The sequence below is a fragment of the Portunus trituberculatus genome, chromosome 5 (assembly GCF_017591435.1).
Source record: "Portunus trituberculatus isolate SZX2019 chromosome 5, ASM1759143v1, whole genome shotgun sequence".
Lineage (NCBI taxonomy): Eukaryota > Metazoa > Arthropoda > Malacostraca > Decapoda > Portunidae > Portunus > Portunus trituberculatus.
Genome location: NC_059259.1, coordinates 1,859,749 through 1,887,248, shown reverse-complemented (window position 1 = coordinate 1,887,248; position 27,500 = coordinate 1,859,749). Strand labels below are relative to the sequence as shown.

The 27,500-nt window shown below is 40.6% G+C and overlaps 1 protein-coding gene across 1 annotated transcript in view; it reads right to left on the bottom strand.

The window, feature by feature from the left end:
- Positions 1 to 7,749: 7,749 nt before the first annotated feature.
- The window catches only part of LOC123515908, a 32,812-nt gene continuing 13,061 nt past the window's right edge, over positions 7,750 to 27,500 (bottom strand). The window contains exons 2-3 of the mRNA XM_045274805.1: positions 22,067 to 22,167; positions 7,750 to 8,266 (exon numbers count right to left, since the gene is read on the bottom strand). Coding sequence (XP_045130740.1) covers positions 7,894 to 8,266; positions 22,067 to 22,137 — 444 coding nt within the window. The 5' untranslated portion in view covers positions 22,138 to 22,167 and the 3' untranslated portion in view covers positions 7,750 to 7,893. The remainder of the gene's footprint in view (positions 8,267 to 22,066; positions 22,168 to 27,500) is intronic.

Here is a 27,500-nt window from a genome sequence, read left to right as displayed (position 1 = left end):
GATATATTTTGCATGTTACATCACGAGAGAGAGAGAGAGAGAGAGAGAGAGAGAGAGAGAGAGAGAGAGAGAGAGAGAGAAAGTGGCTGGGAGGACAGAACGTTCCTAATACTCATATGATAGTTATAAAACCTCACAGGTTCCTTTCCTGCAGGTAGAAAAGAATATTACGGGGTTCCCTTCCTAAAGATTCTTAATTAGAATTGCTGAGTTCTTAATTCTCTGCCTGCTTCAGTGAACTACATAATTATGAAATTCAAACACAACCAGTGCAATAAAAATGACGACTGTTGATTGGTTGGTGGGTGGCTGGAAAGAATTTGTTACATATGGATAATTAATATTTTGCATACCTTAATTTCTCAAAAGGCTGTCACTGACAACAAAATACTATTTGGCGTTGTTTATTAACATGTTCTTTCAAATTTACTAACATTTGTCGAGCGCATACGGCCAGCGGGCCGTAGTTTGCCCACTTCTGATATATATATATATATATATATATATATATATATATATATATATATATATATATATATATATATATAATGTAGATCGGCCAAAACGTAAAACGTAGAGGTTGAAGAGAAGACGATACTTGAAAATTCGTATGTGTGATCACAAGGGTTACTCTTTTAAAACGCAAACAGATCGGCAATCCAGGCTTCTCTGCCATAACAAACCACTCACAAGAGTTAGATCATGCTTTGGGGAACAGGATTTCAAAATTTTGTATAAAGCCAAGACTTTATCTGAATTGAGAATTGCTGAATCACTTTTCATTTATAAATCTAAGCGTAATCTTAATTGTCAAGAATAATCCCTCCAAATAACTTATAATTCCATAATTTTGGTTCCCACTTCACATTCTTTTTGTTCTTTCTTATATCTACCGTGATTATTTTTTTTTTTTAGTTTTTATTTTTTATACAGAACCTTATTATGTTTTGTAAGGATGAATAGGGAATTAAAAAACTACCTTTATTAAAATTGTAAGAATCAGGCAGGTGTGATGGATTGTGCTAGGACTAGGAAATAAAAGAGGAATATTCGTTGTCCAGGACCTCTTGGCCCTGAGATCTTTGTAGGTGAAAACGTTTTCTCATTTACTCTGCAAGTCCTTTCACTGTCTGAAGGTGGGACTACTTTTGTCCCGAAACGTCACTAGTGTTTAAATAGAAATGGTGATTTTATTATATATATATATATATATATATATATATATATATATATATATATATATATATATATATATATATATATATATATGTGTGTGTGTGTGTGTGTGTGTGTGTGTGTGTGTGTGTGTGTGTGTGTGTGTGTGTGTGTGTGTGTGTGTAATTAACCTCGGTCATCTGCTGGTCATCCAGCCTGTCTTCCCCATTACGGAGCGAGCTCAAGAGCTCATAGACCGATCTTCGGGTAGGACTGAGACCACATCAACGCACACCGTTATGATAGACAGACTATTTTGATACGCGGCGTAATGTATTGTTCTGTGTATGATGTACTGCGACCGTGAGTAGTGTTACTCATTCACCCCACGGTGTTTCTCTTCAACCACAGAACATATTGATGGTGCCAGCGGTACCAGGACACCGGGAAAGCGAGGCCACAACCCCTCGAGTTGTCCCGTACCTATTTACTGCTAGGGAAACAGGGGCCACACATTAAGAGGCTTGCCCATTTGCCTATTATACTCGAACCCCTCTCGATTGTGAGTCGAGCGTGCTAACCACTACACTACGCGTGTGTGTGTGTGTGTGTGTGTGTGTGTGTGTGTGTGTGTGTGTGTGTGTGTGGTCTGGCATACCTGCATACATGACGATGGGGAAAGAAGAATTAAAATCTATATAATGGAGAAAACAGATAAACCAACAAAGTTATTGTTAGGCACAAGCAGACAGGCCTGAAGAAAAAAGGTTATAAACTTTGACAACGTGAATGGGGCAGAGACAAGACGTCGTTCCGTTTGGGCATTGTGTACGAAGGAGGGGAAAGACCACACTTGACCTGGACCTCGTATTTCCCCTCGTTCCCCAAACTCCGCTCCTGTTTTGTTCTGAGTGGCCGTGTCATACCATTCTGTTGTTTTGTGAGTGGTATGAGAACATCGCCGTATCGAGTAAGTGTCGTGTCTGTATAATGTATTTCTGGTACCTATCAATATCTTGAATATTATGAGAAAATCGCCGTGATGCGGATATGTGTGAGTTTAGGAGAAAATCGCAGTAAGCAGATACATTACTTATGAGCGGCATATGAGGTTTAATGAGTACATCGCTGTAAGACCTATATATTTCATCGAGTGTTATATTTGAGCTAATTCAGTAGATCTTTGTAACGCAAATATATATCATATATTGTCCAGTGAAGAGAATAAAAATCTTTTGTGAAGAAATTTACGTGTTTCTGAATGAAGTTCGCAGTCATTTTCACATGCGGTATAACATTTGAAGGGTGTTGATTGCCGGAGACGTATTGGATGTGTATATATTAGTAGTAATTATTTAAGTAAAGGAAGAAAATTTGGTTGGAGTGTCTATTACCAGTAGCCAGAGAAGTATCTAACATGGTGGAACATTTGTGCAACAGATCGGATAACGATATATATATATATATATATATATATATATATATATATATATATATATATATATATATATATATATATATTACAATCAGGAACAGTCACAAACAGGACGATGCCATACTTCCTGTCCACACACACGGGGGTTGGTAAGTTGTGTATCATTCTTTTGATGTGACGGCAAAAGACTGACAAATCTTTGTCTTTGTATCATATTTTGACACGCAACGATGCAACGCTATCCCGTCCACACTACTCTGTGTGTGTGTGTGTGTGTGTGTGTGTGTGTGTGTGTGTGTGTGTGTGTGTGTGTATAATTCACCTCGGTCGTCTGCTGGTCACCCAGCCAGTCTTTCTCATTACGGAGCGAGCTCAGAGCTCATAGACCGACGATCTTCGGGTAGGACTGAGACCACATCAACACACTGGGAAAGATAGGCCACAACCCCTCGAGTTACATCCTGTACCTGTTTACTGCTAGGTGAACAGGGGCCACACATTAAGAGGCTTGCCCATTTGCCTCGCCGTCTTACCGGGAATCGAACCCGGCCCTCTCGATTGTGGGTCGAGCGTGCTAACCACTACACAACGCGGTGAGAGAGAGAGAGAGAGAGAGAGAGAGAGAGAGAGAGAGAGAGAGAGCAGATCTCAACACTCTCGTAGCCTTGATTTTTATCCTCAGGGATACCAGTATTCCTCCCCAAAGCTGACTTAGCTAGTTGGGGTGGGGCTTGCAACCCCTCCCTGTAAAAAAATGTGCACAGCAGTCCCCAGAGTATATAATGAGTGAAATGGTGTGTTCTTCGTTTGTAGAACACCCCATTTCACTCATTATGTACTACAACACCAAGAAAACATCACAGCTGCTGATAAGGAACAAAACAACTACGAAAAAATCCTTCCTATAAGAAGACCATGTCATCTACAAACAAAATTGAGGGCTGTGGACCTCAAACTTATATTAGGATGACATAGAAAACCTTGTCAAGGAGACTCGCCTGCCAGCTACAGAATGGAACGATCATAAACAACTACACTACGGTGCGCACATAAGACCACCGCTACAAGAAAACACCTTGAAGAAAACACTACCATCATCGACGGCGAGAGACCCACGCCGCCTACTATTCCTGGAATCATTATACTCGTACATAACACAAGAGAAACCAGTCATGAACCTACAATCACAAGATTTACAGATATTACCAACACAAAAAAGAAAACCAATACGACCTGTCAACCGCAGCGAGCTCGGCACCCTCAACACAGAACCAGCCGATTACATCGCTGCCTCCACTGCACCAGACGACGCAGTGAGCCAATGAATCAGGTTGCGCCAAATCACGGCTACCTTTTATTTGATCCACTCAGGATATTTAAGCCGCACAATTAAATTTTTGGACACATTCTTCCTGAAGATGTTCCCTGAAGAGAAACGAAACATAGCAGCAGACTCTACTTTCGAACAGTTCATCGGTGGTCATACTCTTCAAGAGAAACAATTAGACGAAAAGAAAAGACAGCATAAACTTAATAATGCTTTAACATCGTCTGTAAGATTATATATATATATATATATATATATATATATATATATATATATATATATATATATATATATATATTGTTACGGTTAACTACTGCTCACCGGGGAGTATGACGCTCCACGGTTCCCAACACTATATTTCACAGCAGCCGCAACACTCAGGTTCTTTCTGCTGAAAATGTGCAAACTCTAATAAACTGCTGTTCCCTCCCGGCGTCACAGCTGCCCTGAGAGGCGACGAGATACTCCGCTCTCACTCGTGCCTACTAAGGATTTGGTAATGACGCCAGCATGTACCAATCCCTTCCCTGAGCCTTGCACACCCAGCCGTAGTAGTAGACAAATAATACTAAAGAAATAGAGGTCGCCAGCAGTGTATAACTTCCCCCACTGCTAGGGAATCTCCTTAGCAACTCCTTCTCCTCCTACACCAACCCAAGTAGAATTTACAGATGGTATACAAGTTGTGTTATGGGCGAGGCCTTAATACTCCGTAGAGAAGGACAATTCCACCCACTTCTGTACGGGGAGTATTAATGCCTCTCCACATGCCTTGTACCCAGGCTGTAAGTGCCCACAGACTGGGACAAGACGCGTGGTGTATATTACCTGTCAAGACTGACTCCCCGTGCCTACGGCTTACTACGAGACACGATGCGTATACCACATCCGGTGGTATACACAAGCCCAGCTACCAACTCCGAGTGACAACCAGCCACGCAGGGAGTCAAGATACTCGTAGCTAACAGGTCGTACAGACGATTACTGCACGCCGACCGGGAGACAGCATGAAGCTTCCCACCAGACAACCAGTGTGTGTGGCTACGGCCACTAAAAACAGTATACTAAAGATACTATACAAAACGATGATGGTGACCACGGCCACCTAAAAAAAAAAATCGTCGGGACGAGACAGTAACGTGTCTCCGCGTCGCCACTCAACAAGAGGGGACGAACGCAAAAACTCGGGAAATGCAGCCAAACCAGCTACACTTTCCCTTGGAACAACAAGCCCGTTGCTCCACACCGTCACGGCCTAACCAGCAGCAAACCAGCTACTCAAAAGGGAGGGCACAACTCCCAGACCGAGACTGTTGAGCACCCAGAACAGCCTAGCAACTCGTGTCTCAACCCTGTGCCAGAACCCAAGAGCGAACGTGTCAGTCCAAGTCCGCTGCCCTTTCACCACCTCCTCCACCAATGATTGCCTCTACTGACAACTTGTACCATAACATCATTTCAAAGGAGAATTTGATTAATGCTCAGGAACAGGATCTCACTTTGGCTAAGATCAGACATGTTGCCAGTGAGACAAAGGATATGTCTAAATTGCCTTGTTTTTATTATCAGGAAGGAGTCCTGATGCGTGCCTACAGACCTCCTGAACTGAAACAACTAGACACCTGGTCAGAAACACATCAAGTTGTCATCCCCTTGTCTGTAAGACCAGCCATTATAGAACTAGCTCATGATGGATTGTCAGGTCATCTAGGCATCCAAAAAACCTACAAGAAGGCTCTTCAACATTTTTTTGGCCAGGAATGAAAAAGGATGTGTCACACTATGTAAAAACATGTCACATATGTCAAATTGTGGGTAAGCCTAACGAACGCCTTGTGCCAGCTCCTCTGACGCCTATTCCAGTTCAGACGGAGCCCTTCGAAAAGATCATTCTAGACTGCGTAGGGCCCTTACCCAAAACCAAACGAGGGAATCAGTATTTGTTAACCCTCATGGATCCCACTACCAGGTACCCTGAAGCATTCCCTCTTAAGAACATCACATCAAAGACCATTGTAAAACATCTAATACATTTTTTCACCTCGGTAGGAATTCCAAAACAAATTCAGTCTGACAAGGGTAGCAATTTCACTAGCAATTTTTTCCAACAGATAGTGAATGAGCTAAACATCGACCATGTAACCTCCTCGGCTTACCACCCCAATCCCAAGGCTGTCTGGAGCGGTTTCACCAAACATTAAAATCCATGATGAAGAAGTATTGCTTGGAGCATCAAGGAGACTGGGATGAAAGTATCTCTTTCCTTCTCTTCGCTTTAAGAGAATCTCCTCAAGATTCTTTAGGTTACTCCCTTTTGAATTACTCTATGGTAGACAGATCAGGGGGCCTCTCAAAATACTAAAGGATCAATGGTTTACTCAAAATACTCCTTCAAGCCCCAGTGTGTCTGACTACATCAGTAACCTTAAGAATAAAATCAGTGAAGTCAGATCTTTTGCTAAATCAAACTTCCTCAAATCTCAAACTAAAATGCAACAGAATTCTCTTCCCAAATCTGTCATGAGAAGTTTCAAACCAGGAGACAAGGTTTTACTTTTTCTCCCCACTCCGGGCAATGCTTTGTACTACTATCCAACATGATATAATTATAAGATTAACCGAGTACTTACCAAGTCGAAGGTTGATCGTAGTTTCACGAACATTTAACTGCGTCACTTAGGTAGAAAATGAGATGTCAGCACCAGTGACCACCCGTCAGTTCTTTAGAGTCTAGAGTTTTGAGGATAAGACCAGCAATTAGGCAGAAAAGGATAACCAAGGGAGAAGGGAAGGGAGGGCATTTTCTACCTAAGTGACGCAGTTAAATGTTCGTGAAACTACGATCAACCTTCGACTTGGTAAGTACTCGGTTAATCTTATAATTTCACTTCACGACATTTAACTGACGTCACCACGGTAGCCAATGAGAGCTTTAGAGAGAATCCTCAAAACCTAGAAACTTTTCCAAGACCAAAACATTGACAACAGGAAGGATAGAAACCTCAAGAATTGCAACCAAATATAATAATTTATTTCTGTACATCCTTTCCAAGTGAACTATGTACCTGAGTACACAGAGAAAAATTTTCTTCAAACAAAAGTAATACTAAAAAGAAACTTAAACAATGTGCATAAAACAAAACACATAACGAGCTTCATCTGTACAATGCTGCCCAATCAAGATAACACTGCTTCTCCAAACCGTCCCTGCTTACACAGAGGTTTTTTATAATGTAAGGCAAAGGTGGATTCCCGAGACCATCCCACAGTTTCCAAAATAACAGACAGAGGAAGAGACATTGATGCTTTGCTTGTGGAAGCACTTCTGGTGGAATGAGGAACAAACACAGAAAGATCAATACCAGCATCTTTCATAATGGCTCTCGTCCACCGACGTAACGTGTCCCTAGAGGCAACTCTAATAGGGGGTTTGGAAGTAAGGAAAAACCTAGTAAAACTACCCCTGATACTATCAGTCCTTTTCAAATAACACAACATGGCAGTATAAACACATAAATGTTTGTCTGGTGTGAAAGCCGTAAAAACAATTTCTGAGAGATGGTTACCTGGTCGGGAAGTTTTGAGTAGATCACCTATAGTAAACGAAATCCTATCTGCGGAAATGGTCATGTTTCTGGTGTCAAGCAGGTGAAGGGTCTGGCCCCTTTGGCCAGACACCAAAAGCATCAACATTATCAATTTTTTAGACAAATGAAGTAAGGATAGAGAATCATTCATTCCTAAACTTCGAATGTGGTTCAGGACTATCTCTGGATCCCAGATAGAAGTACACCTCGGGAAAGAAGGTCTAACCTGAAAACTGCTTTCATGAATCTTCTAACTAAAGGATGTTGGCCTGAAGGTTTGTCGTCAATAGTGGCAATAGCTGAAATGGCACATCGAATGGAATTCATGGTACTATAGCTCCGTCCATTGACTTTGTTAAACTCAATTAACAGATACTCTAGCAGAAATTTCAAAGGTGGTAAAAATGGATCAATTTCCCTGCTGACACAAACTGACACCCACTTCTTGATATGAGACCCATATTGCAATTTTGTACCGTGTCTCCATGATCTAAGGAGAAATTCGGCAACTTCCTTCGAAAGACCTCGGTTTTCAAAGGATTGCCCGAGAGGATCATTGAAGCCATTCTCAACTTGGGTGCCTGTGGGTGTGTGAGGCTCGGATCTTGAGGCAACACCAGGCACTCTCGAGGGAGCAGGACCGGTGATTCTGCCAACAACATCAGTGCAAACGGAAACCAACCCTGAGTTGGCCAAAGAGGCAGGATTGACATCACAGTTGCCTCGTCCTCCCGAATTTTCCTCAACACCCTTCCAATTACACTGAAAGGCGGAAAGGCATATAAGTTCCTATTACGCCAACAAATTGTAAATGCATTTGTATGTGCAGCAAAGGGATCTGGTTTCAAGAAACATACATAGAAACTTGAGCATTAATTCTGGATGCAAAAAGATCAGTATCTGGTGTAAAAAACTTCCCACAAAGCATTCTGAAAATATGAGGTGTCAACATCCACTCGGTATCCAAATTCTTAATCCTAGATTCTTTGTCTGCCTCCACATTATCAAGTCCTTTGATGTGCTTTGCTGACAAAGTAATACCTCTAGCCAAAGCCCAGGCAAAGATCTCTTCTGTCAGCTTATTGAGGCTGGACTTAGTACTACCACCCCGATCTAGACAAGCAACAGCTGTAGTATTATCCGATCGTATGGAAATTCCCACTTGGCTATAATCCTTACATAATGATTGCAGACCTAGTAAAATGGCCTTAAGTTCCAGAGAATTAATGTGGTCTAATTCATCTTGGCTCCACTGACCTCCAGTACTCACATTACCACATATTGCACCCCAACCAGTCAAACAAGCATCCGTTTTCAATTCAACATGAGGGGGAGACCATAACAAAGATTTTGATTGGGAATCTATATTGTCCACCCACCATCGAACCAAATCCTTGGCATGATCATCTAATGTAATTATTGCACCATAATTGCCTTTATGTTTGACCAATTCATTGTTTCTGACAATCTCTAGATATTTGTATCTCAGGGGAGCTAAAGTCACTGCAGGATCAGAGGCAACGGCAAAGCCAATAAACACCGCTAAGGCATGCAAACTGGTGCCTCCTTTAAGCAAAGAACTACCTTGTTGCTTAATGCGGTCTCTCCTTCATGAAGGCAAAGTAGCAGTCATATTAGAGGAGTTTAAAGTAATTCCAAGAAAATCAACCTTCTGTGAGGGAACCAGAACAGACTTGTTGACGTTAATTGTTAAACCCACAGACTCAAATAACTGTATAGCATACCTCACATTGTCAATAAGTACTTTCTCTGACTCGGCAATGAAAATGCAATCATCTATATAACAGGAGACTGTAATCCCAAGCTTCCTCAAATGAGACAAAACTGGTTTTAAGAGTTTAGTGAAGATACGAGGGCGGAAGTCAGTCCCTGTGGTAAACAAGTGAACTGGAAGGTCTCATTTTGCCAAATAAACCTTAACCATTTCCTATCCTTGGGTCTCACCGGTACAGAGAAATAAGCATCTTTCAGATCTACAGTCATGAAAAAACAGTTAGGATGGACCAGCTGAATAACATTGTGAATAGAGTCCAGTTTGAAGTGAAAATACTTAACAAAGATATTGAAATCTCTCAAATTCAAAATAACCCTGGCCGAGCCATCCTTCTTAAAAGTAGGAAAAACATTAGAGAAGAAACCTGGAGAATTCCCATCCTGACACCTCTCAATTATTTTCTTTTTCAGAAAAGCTTGTAAAGCAACATCTAAGGCAAACTGGTGTGCAGCAGAAAAATGAAGAGGTTTCGGGATGGAGTTCTGCACAGGCAACCTCTCAAATTCAATAAAATTACCCAACACTACATCCAATATCCACTTGTCATTAGTTAAACATTGCCACTGAGACCTGTGTAGGAAAATTTTTCCCCCGACAAATTTGTCTGCCGTGTTACACAAAGACCAACAAAAACTGAACTCACGTGAGGCTGGTTTACTGAGGATATCTGGTGTGAGGGCGTTTCCCTCCGGTCTGCCTTTGGCCTAAAAAAGGCCTAGAAAAGGAGGAAAACCTGGACCGGTTATAGAACGGTCTCCTCGTTCCTACCCTGGACTGATGACCAGGCTTCGTCCTATCAAATCTGTATGGCCGAAAAGACGGCCTTCCAAGTTTCTTAGATCTGTGTAATTCATCACATTTTTTAACGACATCGAAAGGAAAAAGTTCATCCTTTCCTACTTCACAGTCCCATTTACATAACTCTGAAAGAGCCGTATCATTAACATGGAAACGAATCACTTCCTTTCTTAACTGATTGATATAATTAAAAGCCGAGACAATAAGTCTAAGACTATCATTAAAACCATCCAAGTAGGTGTTTAATGGTTTGCTGGTTTTATCACCAATATTACTGATGCAGTGAGTTAAGGGGACTAAAGCCCTCAAAAGTAAGCTGTTAGTATGAGCCAGTCTTGTATCAAGTAGTTTACCTCCAATGTTCATAGCCTTAGTGATAGCCGAGTTTGTTTCAGGTACTGTCATGTTCGGTACGTTGCTTGGCACTTTCAAACGATTACAAGTAGATTTCACAGTATCACTATTTGGACGTCGCCTGAGACTGACACTTAAAATAGAGGCCAAACGATCAGAAATAGGGTCACCTTTAGGCTCATCACCATGAAAACAATCCGAGAAATCATCCAGAGCTCTGAGAAAGGAAGCATCGTCAACAGCTGACTGTACTGTAGGAACGGCAGAGTCGAAAGTGTCCAAACTATCGAGAGGGTCTGAGCAGTAGTTATCATTCTCAGCCCCAACACAATCCTCATCAGAGGAGGACATATCATGAAAACCACCAGCAACAGGGGAATCATTATTCATAGAGGAACCGTGACCCTTATCAAGCTTGTCAATCAGGCCACTCAAGAGCGAAGTAAGTGTGTCTAATTTATCAGAAGATGAAGGTCCAGGCACGGGGTTGTTGTACACACTGCCGGCACAACCCACATCGTCGCCACCAGCCGGCCGGTGGTGACCCGTCTTCGGAGGCTAATGGGTCGGTTGCAGGAAGCCGGGCTTACAATCAACCTGGCCAAGTCCACCTTCGGGAAGTCTACGATGGTCTACCTGGGACATGTGGTGGGGAACGGCAAGGTTCGCCCCAAGAGAGCCAACGTGGAGGCCATCCTTGGCTTCCCTGTCTCTACCACCAGGAAAGCTCTTCATGAGGTTCTTGGGGATGGCTGGTTTCTACAGACGATTCTGTAGGAACTTCTCCACCCTAGCCGCCCTTCTGACGAACCTTATCAGCACTTCCGTCCCTTTCCACTGGACCTTGACCTGTGACCACGCCTTCCAACATCTCAAGGCGTTCCTCTCCTCGGAGCCAGTGGTCTGGACGCCAGATCACTCCCACCTCTTCCATCTACAAGTGGACGCAAGTGGAGTTGGAGTGGGTGTTGTCCTACTACAAACGGACCCCACAAGCGGCATCCTCCATCCCATCGCCTATCACTCCACCAAGCTGAAGAAACATCAACTCAACTACTCCATCATCGAGAAGGAGGCTCTGGCACTCGTCCTGGCGCTCCAACGTTTTGAGTGCCACCTTCATCTTGGTCCTCAAACTACGAAGGTTTTCACCGATCACAATCCTCTGGCCTTCCTTCACGCCATGAAGAACCGAAACCAACGCATTCTTAGGTGGGCCTTGTTAACTCAACCCTTCAACTTGGAAGTCCACCATATCAAGGGGGTGGACAACATCATCGCCGACGCCTTATCAAGATCTCCCGTCTCACCTCCTTCATGAGCCCATTACGGAGGTCTTAGGTGGGAGGAAATGTTACGGGCCGCCCGTAACATACTCCACTACCATCACCTCCTCCGCTTGTTACCTCGTTCGCCACCTCTCCGCCTCCCTTCCACGTCACCGTCTCGTGAACCTTCCACGCCACCGTCTCATGAACCTTCCACGTCACCGTCTCATGAAGCCCCGCTACTGTCCCGAAGTTGGATTCACGCGGCCCCATTCGACTCAACCGGAAGTGTTAAAGCTCTTGGCTTTCTGGAAAGTCAAGTCGAGGTCCAGGCCTCAACCAGTGAACACAACGCCTCTTGGGTCTACCGTGGGATCAACCATCACCCAGCACTTCACCACTGCGACACCGCATAAGTATCACTTCCCCTCGTCCGTTTTTTCCACATTGCCTCCATATAGGATTAGGATTATTGTTAGGTATTAAGTTGGGTTCTTTACTGTTGTATTTATTTCTGTGTTATATGTATATGTGTATGTCATTTTCCTGTGTTTCATGTTATATATCTGTGTTTCATGTTTCATATTATATCTATGTGTGTCAGTTTCATTATGGGTTATTAAAATAGCTTTTTAAAGTGCCCCATTTTGTATTTCCTCACCAGTTGAACCTGCAGTTTTTTTTTTTTTTATTGTTATTGTTCACCGGCTCCCAGATGCCAATCTTACCCGTTTAACCGGTGAACGTAACAACACCCATTTCTATAGTACGCCACAAACCAACGAGGAGGCGGGATCTGGCGGACTTAAGGAACTGAATTCTCTGAATGGTGGTCAAAAAGATTTGGGATGTAGTCCGTGTCACTGTCCGAAATATTGCGAGAGTGGAGAAGTTCTGTCTTAAAGCCAGAGCCAGCAAGGGGCAGGGATGCTACATGTTCTACAGCCAAACGGGCTTCATCGCATGACAGAAACGTTACATAACAGCGGTTAGACGGAAAGTCCTTTTCGTAAACAAGTCGAATACGGAGAACTATGCCATACACCTTGAGAGGGGAGTGCAAGGCATGATAAGAAAAATATAGATTTTTTTTATTTCTTATTTTTTTTATTTTTTACGGTAAGGCCTATAGCGCCTGTAGGCACACTTGGAGAGTGTATGGGAAGCGCTGTTCAGCTTCCGCCCATTACCATCAAAAGGGAATCCAAACCAGCAGAGATACGTCCCTCAGAAGGATTCCCAGAACAGGAAACTGCTGTGGGATGCACTTGTGGAGGGGAATCCTCCTCCCTACTCAGACCTAAAGATGACGTCTCGCGGGCCAGGTCAGCCACCTCACGAGAACCTGATATTTTTTTGTGTTTAACCATATGTATAAAGTTACACGAAAAATTAGCTCCAGGGGCAAGGGAAACCACCTACTGGGACTACAATGGGAGCGAGCGCTGGCTGCCGTGGACGGGGTACCTCGTGCCCATGCGGACCAATCGTTTCAAAAATAAGCCCCACATGATACGAATGTTTGTCCACGATAGAGCTGAGACCCCCTTCTCAAAGCATCCCAGCCTGGACACCCAACCATCCAGCACAGGACGGCCCCTATTGGGCGATCCCTCCAGCGGGTGGCTCCGCTGGTCCACTGGCAGCCTACGTAGGAACCATTTAGTCTGGCCCCTCACTGGCGACCTTACTAGCATGGGTAGCCCTCTCTCCCTCGAAAGGGCAGAGCAGGGGCTATGCCCCCTCTAGCCTAGTTCGCCAGGTCACAGGGGCACGCAAGGCCCCCCACCACGACAATGTGCTTCCCATCTGGGGGCGTCCAGAAAAGGGTCAGCACAAAAATCTTCAACGTTAAACTGAGTGGAAGCCATATTAAATATGATACAGAAGTAGATGTTAAACAAACAACAACAAAAAAATGATAAGTGAATTACTTAAGTGAGGAACTTGGCAGAGGGATAATAAAGGCAACCTTGGAAATTAACTAGATTATACTTAAGTAAACACTTATGAGTACAATCACTAATGGGGGGTAAACTAGAGAATTACGGCATGAAAAGGGATCCAGATTAGTCTAGTTACGAGACTTGAGAGGATGAGGAGTGAATTGTACTGGGACTTGTTATTGATAAGGAGGCGGATTAGTCTGAGGGACTAGTTAAAAGGGCCAATTATAACTAGCGAGAAATATTTTCCATGAAGTGAAGGGATTGAGGGTTCGCATGAACATATGATGATCCCAACACTTGGATAACACTTATTACACACCTGCCTATGTGCAAAAAATAGAGATAAGTGCTATCGGTGAACACGCCTTTCTACCTGGTTTCCTGCTCTACCACTGCTATGTGATACCAATGAAAGTCACGAAGCACTTTTAACCCAAAGGGAGCCACTTGATCGCACAAAGGTAAATTTAAACCACACGCAGAGTAAGTCACAGAAAAAAACACATCAAAGTCACAACACCACAGAAACACAAAAAAATAATGTAATCACAGAAAAAAAAAGTCACTGGAAAAATGGAACACTGAACAAGGGTTATAAGGGTCCTGTCACGGTCGCCAATTGTTACGTTCACCGGTTAAATGGGTAAGATTGGCATCGGGGAGCCGGTGAACAATAACAATAAAAAAAAAAACACTGCAGGTTCAACTGGTGAGGATATGCAAAGGGGGCACTTAAGAAGCTATTTAATAACCCAATAACAAAACACACATGAAAATGACATACACATATAGATATAACACACAAATAAATATAACAATAAAGAACCCAACTTAACAATACCTAACAATAATACTAATCCTATATGGGGGCAATGTGGAAAAAACGGAACGAGGGAAGTGATACTTATGAGGTGTCGCAGTGGTGAAGTGCTGGGTGATATGGATCCCACGATAGTCCAAGAGGCGTTGTGTTCACTGGTAGGAGCCTTGACCTCGACTGACTTCCAAAAATCAGGGAGCTCGCTTAACACTTCCGCTTGAGTGGGGCCGCGTGAATCCTACTTCTGGGCTTCATGAGACGGTGACGTGGAGGGGAGGTGGAGAGGTGGCGAACGAGGTAGCAAGCGGAGGTGATGGTAGTGGAGTATGTTACGGGCGGGCCGTAACAGTTGATAAGACAGTCAATCTACTATAACATTTCTTCATATCTATTACTGTTCTGTAGATAAAAAGCCTCAAAGAGAAACTAATTAATAATGTGCGATTTTAGAGAATTGAAAATCCCAGGAAATCCTAGGATCCCAGGATAAGTCTAATTTTATCCCGGAATCCCATGACAAAGAAAAAAGTCCAAAAGAACAATCCATAGTTGAGAGGGAGGACGCTGCCAACTCCCACACCATCCACCCCCATCCCTCCAAGCCTGTCGCCGAGCCAATTTAGCACAAAGTAAACACGAAAAAAATACGCTGACGGACCATACAGCCATCCCGGGAAGCGGGGCAAGATGAAAACAGCAAGGCAACTTACGTCAGCTACTGAGAAGGAGTTGCCTGAAGGTCCGGGTGGCGCAAAAGGGCAGAACTAAGAACGGGGCTCAACAGGAAAGGGAAGAGGCAGACTTACACGCCCAGGCGGACGAGGACGCTGCAGAGGAACCTCCTCCACGGGAGCTGCTGAGTGACCTCATCCGCGTGAGGTTGAAAGCAAGGCGTCCCCTGCCAGGACGGGGCGTTGACAACAGGCATCATGCGAAGTATCCACTTGCTTCCCTTCATAAGGTATAGGGCCGCCCCGACAGCCAAAAGGGCTGAGTGGCGCCGAGAACGGGGCTCCGCAATGATGAGAGGAAGGCAGCCGATGTCCTGAACAGGTGTGTACCCTCAACCACTCCTTCCACACACACTTCCAAAGCAAGAACACACGTCGAGAGACGAGAGGGAATAAAGGGAAGAGGGGGCGCACCCACACCCCCACGCCATACAAAGCACAAAGTCTAATAAAACACCTACACACAAGACAGCCTAGCAGGAAGTAAGGCAATAGCTCGTTGTAGGAAGAAGTGTGTGTGTATATATATATATATATATATATATATATATATATATATATATATATATATATATATATATATATATATATATAAAGAGATATGAGGAAATTTTTGTGTTATATTAGTAAAATAATGAGAATTGAGGCTCTTTATTTAGGGCATTGGTTCCCAACCTTTTTTTTGAGTGAGTGCCACTTGGAGGTTACGTGCAGTCCCTGCTAACCACTTGGATCCAGAAAAATTAAATCCAGCAAATATAAATTCATTCATAAGTAGAACACTCAAATCAAACTAACAACAAGGAAAATGACTCAGTCTACACACACACACACACACACACACACACACACACACACACACAGCTGCTGCTGCTGCTGCTACTACTACTACTACTACTACTACTACTACTACTACTACTACTTATACCAGTACTACTACTACTAATAATAATGATAGTAGTAATAATAATAATAATAATAGAAATAATAATGAAAGTGGGTTTACATGTGCCACTTTGCGACTGAAACTGCAAGTCGGTAGAGTTTCCGACTGAACAAGATAAACATATTGGTCTTGTTCAGCCGATTTACAATCTTATATACGTGGTGACGTCACGGAGTAAGCTTTGAAAATGTGGTCTCTTGGTGTAGAGAAGATGTTAGCGTTGGTGAGGGAAAAGGAACACGTTTGGACCCCATAAACTATACAGTAAAAAAATAAATAAATAAATAAAATAAAATAAGTATAATGCAGGATGTTGAATTGAAGACGTGTCGGGATTAAAAATCATCGCAATCGTGCATAGTCTTAAGATTAGTGTGTGGTAGACACTCCTTTCTTTCTTTCCTTCTGCTTTGCCAGGGACGTATCTGTATCATTAATGATATGTCTATCGTGGCGCTTTGTTGTGTTCATTTGTGCGCATTTCATACGTATACTGTTGATGACGTGGTGTCTGCCTTCCTGGGAGGCCCAGCCAGTGTCAAGATTGCCACTCGTAGGGGAAATACATTACGGTAGGTGATTTTACCCTAATGTGGGGTGTAGGAGATACCTACGGGGAAAATAGCATTTTGTAAGGGAAACCAGAGTTTATTGACTATAAGGGAATTTTTTTTTCTTTATTTTAAACACTATAAATATTTGTCTGGATACCCATTACAGTTTATGAAATATGAATTATATATATATATATATATATATATATATATATATATATATATATATATATATATATATATATATATATATATATATATATATATATATATATATATATATATATATATATATATATATATATATATATATATATATATATATATATATATATATATATATATATACAAGGATTGATAGCAGAAACTGCAGATACTAAAAATGCAGGGAAATCACATGGAAGTCTTCATATCTCCTGCTTTATTTTCCAACGTTTCGCCTCACAGACAGAAGGCATCTTCAAGGCCTAAAATAATTAACATATTAAGTCTAAAGTCTAAAAAGACATTGTTTGGACATTAAGCTAAAATATAACCTAAGAAAGCAAAGGAATGAATAAAATTACAATGAGTTGAAATACAAAGTAAAAACATAAAAATGAATAATATATATATATATATATATATATATATATATATATATATATATATATATATATATATATATATATATATATCTGACGCAACATGTGGGAGTATGGTGCAATGTGGCGAAAGTCGATGGCTTGTTCCCGCGTACATCGTCCAGCCTGACATGATGCGTACAGGTATTAGACAAAGACCTGGACCCAGCAGAGACGCGTCACGCGAGTTTGTTTCGGAATAGAAAACTTCACCGCCCGCCACCCAGTCGGTTTCCCGACTTGAAAGGATATGGGAGCTCGACTGTTGTGCTTCCGATCAGATTTCAAGGTACGCACAGTGCTTGAATTACCCATTGTTATTATAATTATTATAATTTCAGGTGTTGCAAATTATTATTATCATTAGGCGTAGGTGAATGTAGGGGAAAATGTGAACGAGTGGTAGGTGAGAAAGTAAGGGGGAATATGCGCGAGTGGTAGGGAGAAATGAAAATTTTGAGTGGCAACCTTGGCCAATGTGAGGAGTCAGTCGTACTGCAGCATTTATGTCCCCGACACCACCTCCTCCCTGCCTAGGATTATTGTGTCATGGATAGTGTTTCGGTTTGATGGGTGACACAGGAACTTGGATTGAGGAATGTGTGACAGTTCAACTAGAATGTGGTGGTGGACGGTGTACTGCGCTGACTTGTGTATGTTGGAGTGCCTGGGGCTTTCTGACAACCAGTCAAGTAAGTTATTATGTGTTTATATTTTTGTTAATTATTGGATGTGAAATTTGTAATGTCTCCATAATGTTTGTATTCGTAATGTGTTACTGTGGGCCTATATTATATGTTTACCATGTCTACTATGATATGGGAGCTGGCATCTGTGATTGTGGATGATTACACTTGAACTCCCATACAGGTTGAAAGAAATTATTTGACAGAGCGTGGCTTCTCCATATTCGTCCCACAGTATCCACAGATATTTTTTTTTACTGTTGATTCTTCCGGTACGCCGAAAAGAGAGCAACCACCGCTTCAGCATCGTCATTGGAGGAAGACATCTTGCCGGGTCGCTGTTTTACATTCACTTACCGGTAAGGCGCCAACTAGTCTATATTTTCCAGTCGCTATGTGTGACGTTTTTTTTCTGTCTAGAAGGGCTCAGTCGATATATCTAGCGACTTGTAATTTCAGCCGCAAATTAGCACGTGTGAACACGCATGAATACCACTACTACCGTTATTACTACTATTTGCTGCTGAAAATTAATATTTGTATACAAAGTCTAAGTGCTCCGTAGATAATGTTCCGTGTGTGTGTGTGTGTGTGTCTCTGTGTGTGTGGTTGCGAGGTTCATCCTACTGGGAGAGCAAGATCATACACAGTTTGCAAATGAGGACGCGCTTCATTGCTTGGTGTTGCTTTTTTAAAAAACCAATGAGCGATTATCCTTTGGCATGCCACTTGAAGCCACTTGGAGGTGGACAAATGCCTTCGTGATGACAGGAATACTGACACTGGTTTGTTAATTAATGAAAGGGAAAACATATCCGGTCATATTGGAACCAAGTCCTTCAAAATAAAATAAAAGAAAAAGAAAATGATGTAACGAAAATATTAGTAGAAAATTGAAGAAACATTTTTTACAATAACAAGAGAGCAAAAGAAAAGAAAGAGGTATAGCATTATTATCCTTTTATTATTATTCATTATTGTAAATATTCTTTTTGTTCATTATTGTTATTATTATTATTGTTATTATAACATTGGTCAGCATGAAATTTATCGTCTCAGTTTTTCTGTAGCTGATTTAGGACAAACTGATGTGCTGAATCCAAAAATAACTTTGGTTTTCGTTTGTCAGGTCAACTTTCTGAACTAAGCCACATGTTTTTATACCTTTTTGTTTACATGGTCGGGTATTTCGCTCTATTTGATACAATTTCTTTTCTTTTTTTTATTACTTGAAATAATAGGTCTCTGAAGAGTTAGAAAGGTACAATTTGTGACTAATTGGCATTATTATTTTTACAAGTGAATGAAATTATTTCGATCAGAAGATTTTGCAAAAACTAAGCCCGACATATGTATTCTGATAAATCTGCGGAAGATGCACTATTGTTTCTAGGAGGAATCCAGTCACACATTTCATAAGGCGTGTTTACGAAGCTTATTTTGGTATTAAATTTGGTGATATGGATAAAGCTTAGGTGCCACATCTGGTATGCAAGGGATGCACCGAGTATCTGCGCCAATAGACCAAAGGCAAGAAGATATTGCTCAGCTTCTGCATAAGCTTGGAGTGTCACAGTACGAACCCTAAGATTGAAGACTGTTCATTGGCAGCTGCAAGAAATCGCTGAAATATGTTCTGTTTCACAACGGCAAACAGTAGCCTCGGTACTCCTTTCTCACTCGCTTCACTGAAGGAAGAGTATGAAGTGGTGAACTATGTGCCAGAGAACATTCGTTATGATAAGTATGAGTGGTTTTATTTGTGTTGACCTGCAGATGGTGAATTTTTTTGTTGGGACAACAGTCCAGCTTCACCAAATACCAATGCGTTCTGTGCATGTGGGATAGTAGAGACACTGCTCAGCATTACACGAAGGACTAGCCTGTGCGGGAGGAATTGGTGTCTTGCAAAGCATTCCTTCGTCATCAACAATCCTCTGGCAAAGACAGAATACTCTTTCCACCGTTGCGTATCAAACTCTGCTTGATTACATAATTCACTAAAGCTTTGGACAAGGATACTTGTGCTAGACTTTCTCGTGATTGACCATGGAGAAGATGAAAGCTGGCATCTTTAATGGTCTTCAAATCTCTTAGGTCATCAGATCCTGAGATTGAAAATTCATTGAACGAAATTGAACTGGAAGCGTGGAAGGCGTTTATTCTTGTTGTGATAAACTTTCTTGGTAACAAGGCCAGGAACTATGCAGAACTTTTCGCCAGTATGTTGTCAGGCTTCAGAAACCTGGGATGCAACATGAGCATCAAAATGCATTACTTATTCCCACATATGGATCGGTTTCCTGAGACTCTTGGATTAATGAGTGACGAGCAGCGGTAGAGATTCCATCAGGACATGAAAAAGATGGAGACCGGATATCAGAAACGCTCAGATGCAGTCATCATGGATGATTACTGTTTACCTCAAAGAGACATCCCTGCCGCTGAGCAATCTAGGGTTTCGAATAAACGCAAATTCATGCCCTGAATTTTGCACAATGATGACGTAATATTCAATTTACATTTACTTTGTACCTTTATCAATGTCTATTATTTAATTTACAGAAATGGAAGTTATATAACATTTAATGAATACATTGTGTAAGAAAACGATTTATCTTGAAAATTTATTTCTGATGAGAAATATTAACAAATATCAACCGATAATATTACAAAAATGTAATGGGTCTAGTCAGAAGATCAGGTTTTTGAAAATCAACTTAGCCTGACCTGCTCGAAAGAAACGGATTTCATTTTTTGATTCAGCGGTGCAAAATTGTCCAAGATCAGTTGAAAAAAACAGACAATTTACAATTATTTGTTATAACCCAGTGTTATCATTATTATACTATTATTATTATTATTATTATTATTATTATTGTTAAACTAGTCATTTATTATTTTCTTGCAATCAACAATTACAAAACTTACAGTACCATTCCTGTCTTAACAAAGCAGTCCTTCGTATCCACATTCAACACAAGTAGTGTGTTGTCTCCTCAACATTGCGATGACACCGCCCCAAACGCTGGGTGGAGAAATTTTCGTGCGTCACGGGCATCGCACGCCGTTGACAAACTTGAAAAACGTTCGGTATGAACAGTTCCCACAGGTAAGCCAGACAAGACGAACGCTGTTATCCTACGTGTATCTAACCTGGAATATGACCTGGCACAAGGCGAGTGTGTTGAGATTTGTTATGCACTCGATCACACCACCTGTGTTGAGATCAAGGGAGAAGGATGTATGTTTTGGCTCTACATGATGAAGGCTGAAGCCAAATATGTTAAGAGAGGGGTTGAGTGTGCTAGAGGAATGCTGCCACTTGACATGCACTTCTTTGAGTGACGAACTCATCTCGGGACCTCTTAACGCTACCTATCAACTTGCCTTTGTATAAGTGGGATAAATAACTTTCTAATATTGTCTGCAAGTGAAAAAAGAAAAAAGTGTTTCCAATGTCTTGAAGGAAACCTTACCGCGTCATCAACCCGTACAAAGATTAAAGTAGAAATTATTTACAACAACGATAACTATAACAAAATTTACTACTATTACTACTGCTGCTACTACTACTACTACTACTACTACTACTACTACTACTACTACTACTACTACTACTACTACTACTACTATAGTGGTACCCATATTAGGATCCATATCACCACCCTAGTGTATCTTTGGTGTAAGGCAATTTCACATCAACCTAGAACCTGGGTATCATGGTGATATGTAGGTAGCTTTAAACCACTCGACAAATGACGAAGTTTCATAACGGTAGGTGGTCAGAAGCGAACCTACGCACGTAAGTCTATCCGATCTCATGATGACCCCTTATTCATTACGCCACCGTCTGCTGCTGCTGCTGCTGCTGCTGCTGCAGCTGGCTTTCATTTTTAAGGTCTCAGAGCTGGAAGCTAAGTTCCATCGAAAGATCTCAGAGGTGTAGGAGGAGTTTCGAGTCCGAGTCTCTCATCTGCGAGTTCTGACAGGTGATCTAAGCGCCTGAGGGAAGGTCGGGCCATGCAGTCACCTTACCTGTTAATTAAGGCGCTGTAGGGGCAGGAGTGGCTGGTTGTGTCCGCGGGTGCCAAGAGGAGGAAGCTCATCGTGGCACCTCATCTCGTGGAGAAGGGGAACTGCTTCAATGTGTTGGAGTGTGTGGAGGAGGAGGGGGACGTGGCGGGAGGAGATGAAGAAAGGAAGGAGGTAGAGTAGTGGTTATTGGTAATAGTCAGGTTATGCATTTAAATACTGTTTATTTTGTAAACTGACCAAAATCTTGGTCGTTTTGCAAAATGTTGAGAAATTTAGGTCATTTTGCAATGTGACCACGAATTTGGTCCTTTTGCATAATGGCCGGCAATTTTGTAAAATGACCAATTTTGCAAAATGGCCGTAACATATATATTGTGCCCAACAGCGATAATGGTACGTTGATGTTAATGGGCAGTGCATTAACGTTAATCGAACTATACGATTAGCCATTATTGGGCAGGGGCCCCTTGCCCATTAACGTTTTGTAGTGCCCATAACGTTAATTATCGCTATTGGGCACGATATATATATATATATATATATATATATATATATATATATATATATATATATATATATATATATATATATATATATATATATATATATATATATATATATATATATATATATATATATATATATATATATATATATATATATATATATATATATATATATATATATATATATATATATATATATATATATATATATATATATATATATATATATATATATATATATATATATATATATATATATATATATATATATATATATATATATATATATATATATATATATATATATATATATATATATATATATATATATATATATATGTGTGTGTGTGTGTGTGTGTGTGTCTTGTCCTGTAGCGTTAACGTTTTATTAACGCTGATGGACCGTGCATTAACGTTAATAGAACCCTACGAAAAAAAAAAGCAAAGATATCACCAATAACTCTAAAAGAGGATGACCTGGACTCAGTAAGGAAAGCCATAAGATCACTAGTAGAGTGGCTTTGATGGAAGCCATACTGATAATCAGATAAAAGATTGTGAAGTGAGGGATTTTTAATAATCTTCATATTGAGGATAAATTCAAAGACTAGAGAAGCAACAGATTAAATCTATAGGGTGCTAGTTTGAGGAATTGGAACAGACACCTTTTTTTATGGTATAGGCCGAATACAGATAAACTTCCAGCAAGAAGGAAAGGTAAAAGTCGATAGACTGAGTTGGAAAAGTTTGGCGAGATAAGATGCAAGCAAATTTTTTAGTACAGTAAGAGTGACCTCATCAGCTCCTTGAGCCTTGCGAGTGGTTAGGCCAGGTAGGGCATGGAAAACTTCTTTGCGGAAAATTTAAATCGAAGTCATGACCCCTAACTGCTAACTATATACAAGGGCCTTATCTGACCATGTATGGAATATCCATCGCATGTATGGTGGGATTCCTTTCACAGTGTTTTTTTTTTTTTTTTTTTTTTTTTTTTTTATAGAGTGGAATCAGTTCCTCTTCTCTGATTGACTGTCTTCGTCCTCTCTCTCACTGCCTCTAACATGACTCTTTTTTTATGTTCTATCACTATTTCCATGTTAATTGCTCTTCTGGTCTTGCAATTGCATGTCTTCCTTCTTCCTTCAACCTTGTTGCACAACTCTTTCTTCTTACTCTCACCCCTGCTCTGTCCAGTTTCCTAATGCAAGAGTTAACCAGTACTCTGTCATTCATAACTTTCTCTGGTAAACTCTGGAACTTGTTGTCTGTGTCTATTTCAAACTTCCTATGACTTGACTTCATTTAAGGAGGAGGTTTCAAGAAATTTATCCCTTTTTGGACGGTAACACTCGGAGCTGCAATGGGGCTCGCATCTCAGTCTGTGTTATTCTTTTATATTATCTTAAGCCAGCTTTTCTCTCATTCATAAAAAAAAATTATATATATATATATATATATATATATATATATATATATATATATATATATATATATATATATATATATATATATTAATCCTGTTAGCAAGTTAATTATATGTGTTATCATATACAATGATCTAAAATAATATTCAAAGAAATATTTTATATAATTTAAAATTATTTTTTTTATAAGACAACAACGTCCATTGGATGGGTTAAAACCTCTCCTTTGTTTGGCGATTGATGTGCAGTTTTTTCTACATTCTAAAAGGTCACATCTGTCACACAGTAACGAGTTAATGAGAGATAATGGCGGCCAGTGTTTTGTGCTACAAACATCTAACACGCTAAACGCATATTTTACGTATGTACATAACAGACAGTTATCGTCTATAATACATAATAGCCGGTACGCTCATGTTGGTGTGTCAATCCGCCGTTGTGTAAATCTCTTGTGATTGTATTCCATTATTCCATTTGATCCAGCTTTCTTGGTAATATCGTTTGCTGAATCAACCAGAAAACACACACACACACACACACACACACACACACACACACACACACACACACACAGAGAGAGAGAGAGAGAGAGAGAGTGAGAATTATGTGTGAGTGTGTGTGTGTGTGTGTGTGTGTGTGTGTGTGTGTGTGTGTGTGTGTGTGTGTGTGTGTGTGTGTGTGGGTGTGGCTGTGTTTCATATACAGACATAATTTTTATTTTTTATTATTTTAACATTTATTCTTCACATGTATCTCGGCATTCAGTATAGCATAGGTTATTGCAATATTTTATAAGTTATATCTTATTCTTTAGGCATATCAGCATGAGTAATGAAAGGTGTGAAATCTTACAACAATAGAACGAAGCAAAAGCAAGTAATGAAAAATAAGTTATCATATAAAGGAAGAGTAAATAAATGATGTAATATTATGTTTGATGTAAAAATAGTAAAAATACAAATTATGATTAATTCAATACAAAGAAACAAAATATGAGCGGTTAACTAAAAAATTTACACTAATAGGAAACTGCTCAAAGTTAGTGAAGATAAAATAAGCTAACATGAAACGAAAAATTTATGATTTGGCAGAATACAGATTTATGAGGAACATCGACTTCATATGAACAAGAAAGGAACTGTTGAAAAAGACATTGTTTTTACTTTGAATTTGTTTTCTATTTGATTTTTAATCATTTCAGGCGCTTTAAAAGTGAAATGTGCACTTTTGGTAACAATTCAGAAAATTCTGCATATTTTGCCATTTTTCCTCTTTTTTTTTTATTTAAGAATAGTCCCCAGATGTTGTAATATTTAATGTTAATGTGTTCAATGCCTCAAAAACTCATTTTTTTGTTTTTTTAATCTACCAGCTGGATACAACTTTCTAGACAATTATCCCTTCTTCAATTACACTTAAATGTCCTTTTCTGATTATATAAACTGAAATTTCCTCATCCCTTCTCTAGCTAAAACTGCTTCTATGAAAAGGAGTATTCGTTTTTTAGGCGTTCTGAGTCCTCTCCGCCAGTTTTTCTTACCATGCAACTGCTAACTCTGCACAGGGGCCTTATCTGTTCACTCTTCGCAATGTTGCATCTCTTGCTATCTTCTACCGTAATTTTTACCACCAGCTTTGGCTTTCTTCTCCCCTCACTGACCATCTTGGTTAACTAACCTTCAACTTTGCTATCCTCCATGACCTAGAGCAACTGGTACAACACCCTATTCTTATTCCTGACCGTCTTGGAGACCCGGACAACATTCTTGATTTTTTCCTTACCTCTAATCCCTCTGCCTATGCTGTATACCACATCTTCGTTGGGCTCCTCCGATCACAATCTCATTTCTGTATTTTATCCTATTTCTCCAAACCCTCCCCTGAATACCCCTAAGCAGAGGTGCCTCTAGCATTTTGCCTCTGCCAGATTGCGTGACCTGAGGAGGAATTATGCTGATTTTCCTTGGTATGAATACTGTTACCGTGTCAGAGACCCATCTCTTTGTGCTGAACACATAACAGAGGGGATGGTGTCTGGAATGGAGGCGTACATTCCTCATTTTTTCTCTCAACCTAAACCTTCTAAACCTTGGTTTAACTCAGCCTGTTCTCGTGCTATACATGATAGAGAGGTTGCCCATAGTACTTGAGCTTTCCATCTCCTGAATCTCATGCACTTTATATTTCTGCCCGGAATCATGCCAAGTCTGTTCTTCAACTTGCCAAACACTCCTTCATAAATAGAAAATGTCAAAATCTTTCAAACTCAAACTCCCCTCGAGACTTCTGGCATCTAGCCAAAACATCTCAAATAACTTCACTTCTTCATCTTTCCTCCTTTATTTCATCCTGATGGCACCACTGCCATATCTTCTGTCTCTAAAGCTTAACTCTTCTCTCAAACTTTTGCTAACAACTCCACCTTGGATTATTCTGGGTTTGTCCCTCCCTCTCCTCCTCACTCTGACTATCTTACGTCTTCAATCTTCATAATGATGTTTTCCATGCCCTCTCTTGGCTAAACCCTCGGAAGGCTTATGGACCTGATGGGGGTCCCTCCTATTGTTTTCAAAAACTGTGCTTCCGTGTTTGCACCTTGCCTGGCAAAACTGTTTCAACTTTGTTTATCGACTTCTACCTGTCAACTTCTACCTTTCCTTCTTGCTGTAAGTTTGCCTACATTCAGCCTGTTCCTAAAAAGGGTGACCGTTCTAATCCCTCAAACTACCGTCCTATAACTTTAATGTCTTTCTTGTCTAAAGTTTTTTAATCTATCTTGAATAGGAAGATTCTGAAACATCTGTCACTTCACAATATTCTATCTCATCGCCAGTATGGTTTCTGTCAAGGTCGCTACACAGGTGATCTGGGTTTCCTTACTGAGTCTTGGTCATCCTCTTTTAGAGATTTCGGTGAAACCTTTGCTGTCGCGTTAGACATATCAAACGTTTTTGATAGAGTCTGGCATAAAGCTTTGATTTCCAAACTGCCCTCTTACGGTTTCTATCCTTTTCTGCAACTTTATCTCGAGTTTCCTTTCCAACCGTTCCATTGCTGCTGTGTAGACGGCCACTGTTTTCTCCTAAATCTATTAATAGCGGTGCTCCTCAGGGTTCTGTCATGTTACTCACTCTCTTATTATTGTTCATTAATGATCTTAACCAGACTTTTTGCCATATCCACTCCTACGCTGATGATACATACCACCCTACATCTTACACGGTCCTTTCAGAGACCTTTCAGGAAGTCAACAAATCAGGCAGTGACGCCGCAGAATACCTGACTTCTGATCTTTCTGAGATCTCCGATTGGGGCAGAGAAAATCTAGATATTTTCAATGCCTCAAAAACTCAATTCCTCCATCTATCAACTTGACACAACCTTCCAGACAACTATCCCCTCTTATTCAATGACATTCGACTCTCTCCCTCTTCTACACTGAATATCCTCGGCCTGTCCTTTACTCATAATCTTAACTAGGAACTTCACATCTCATCTCTTACT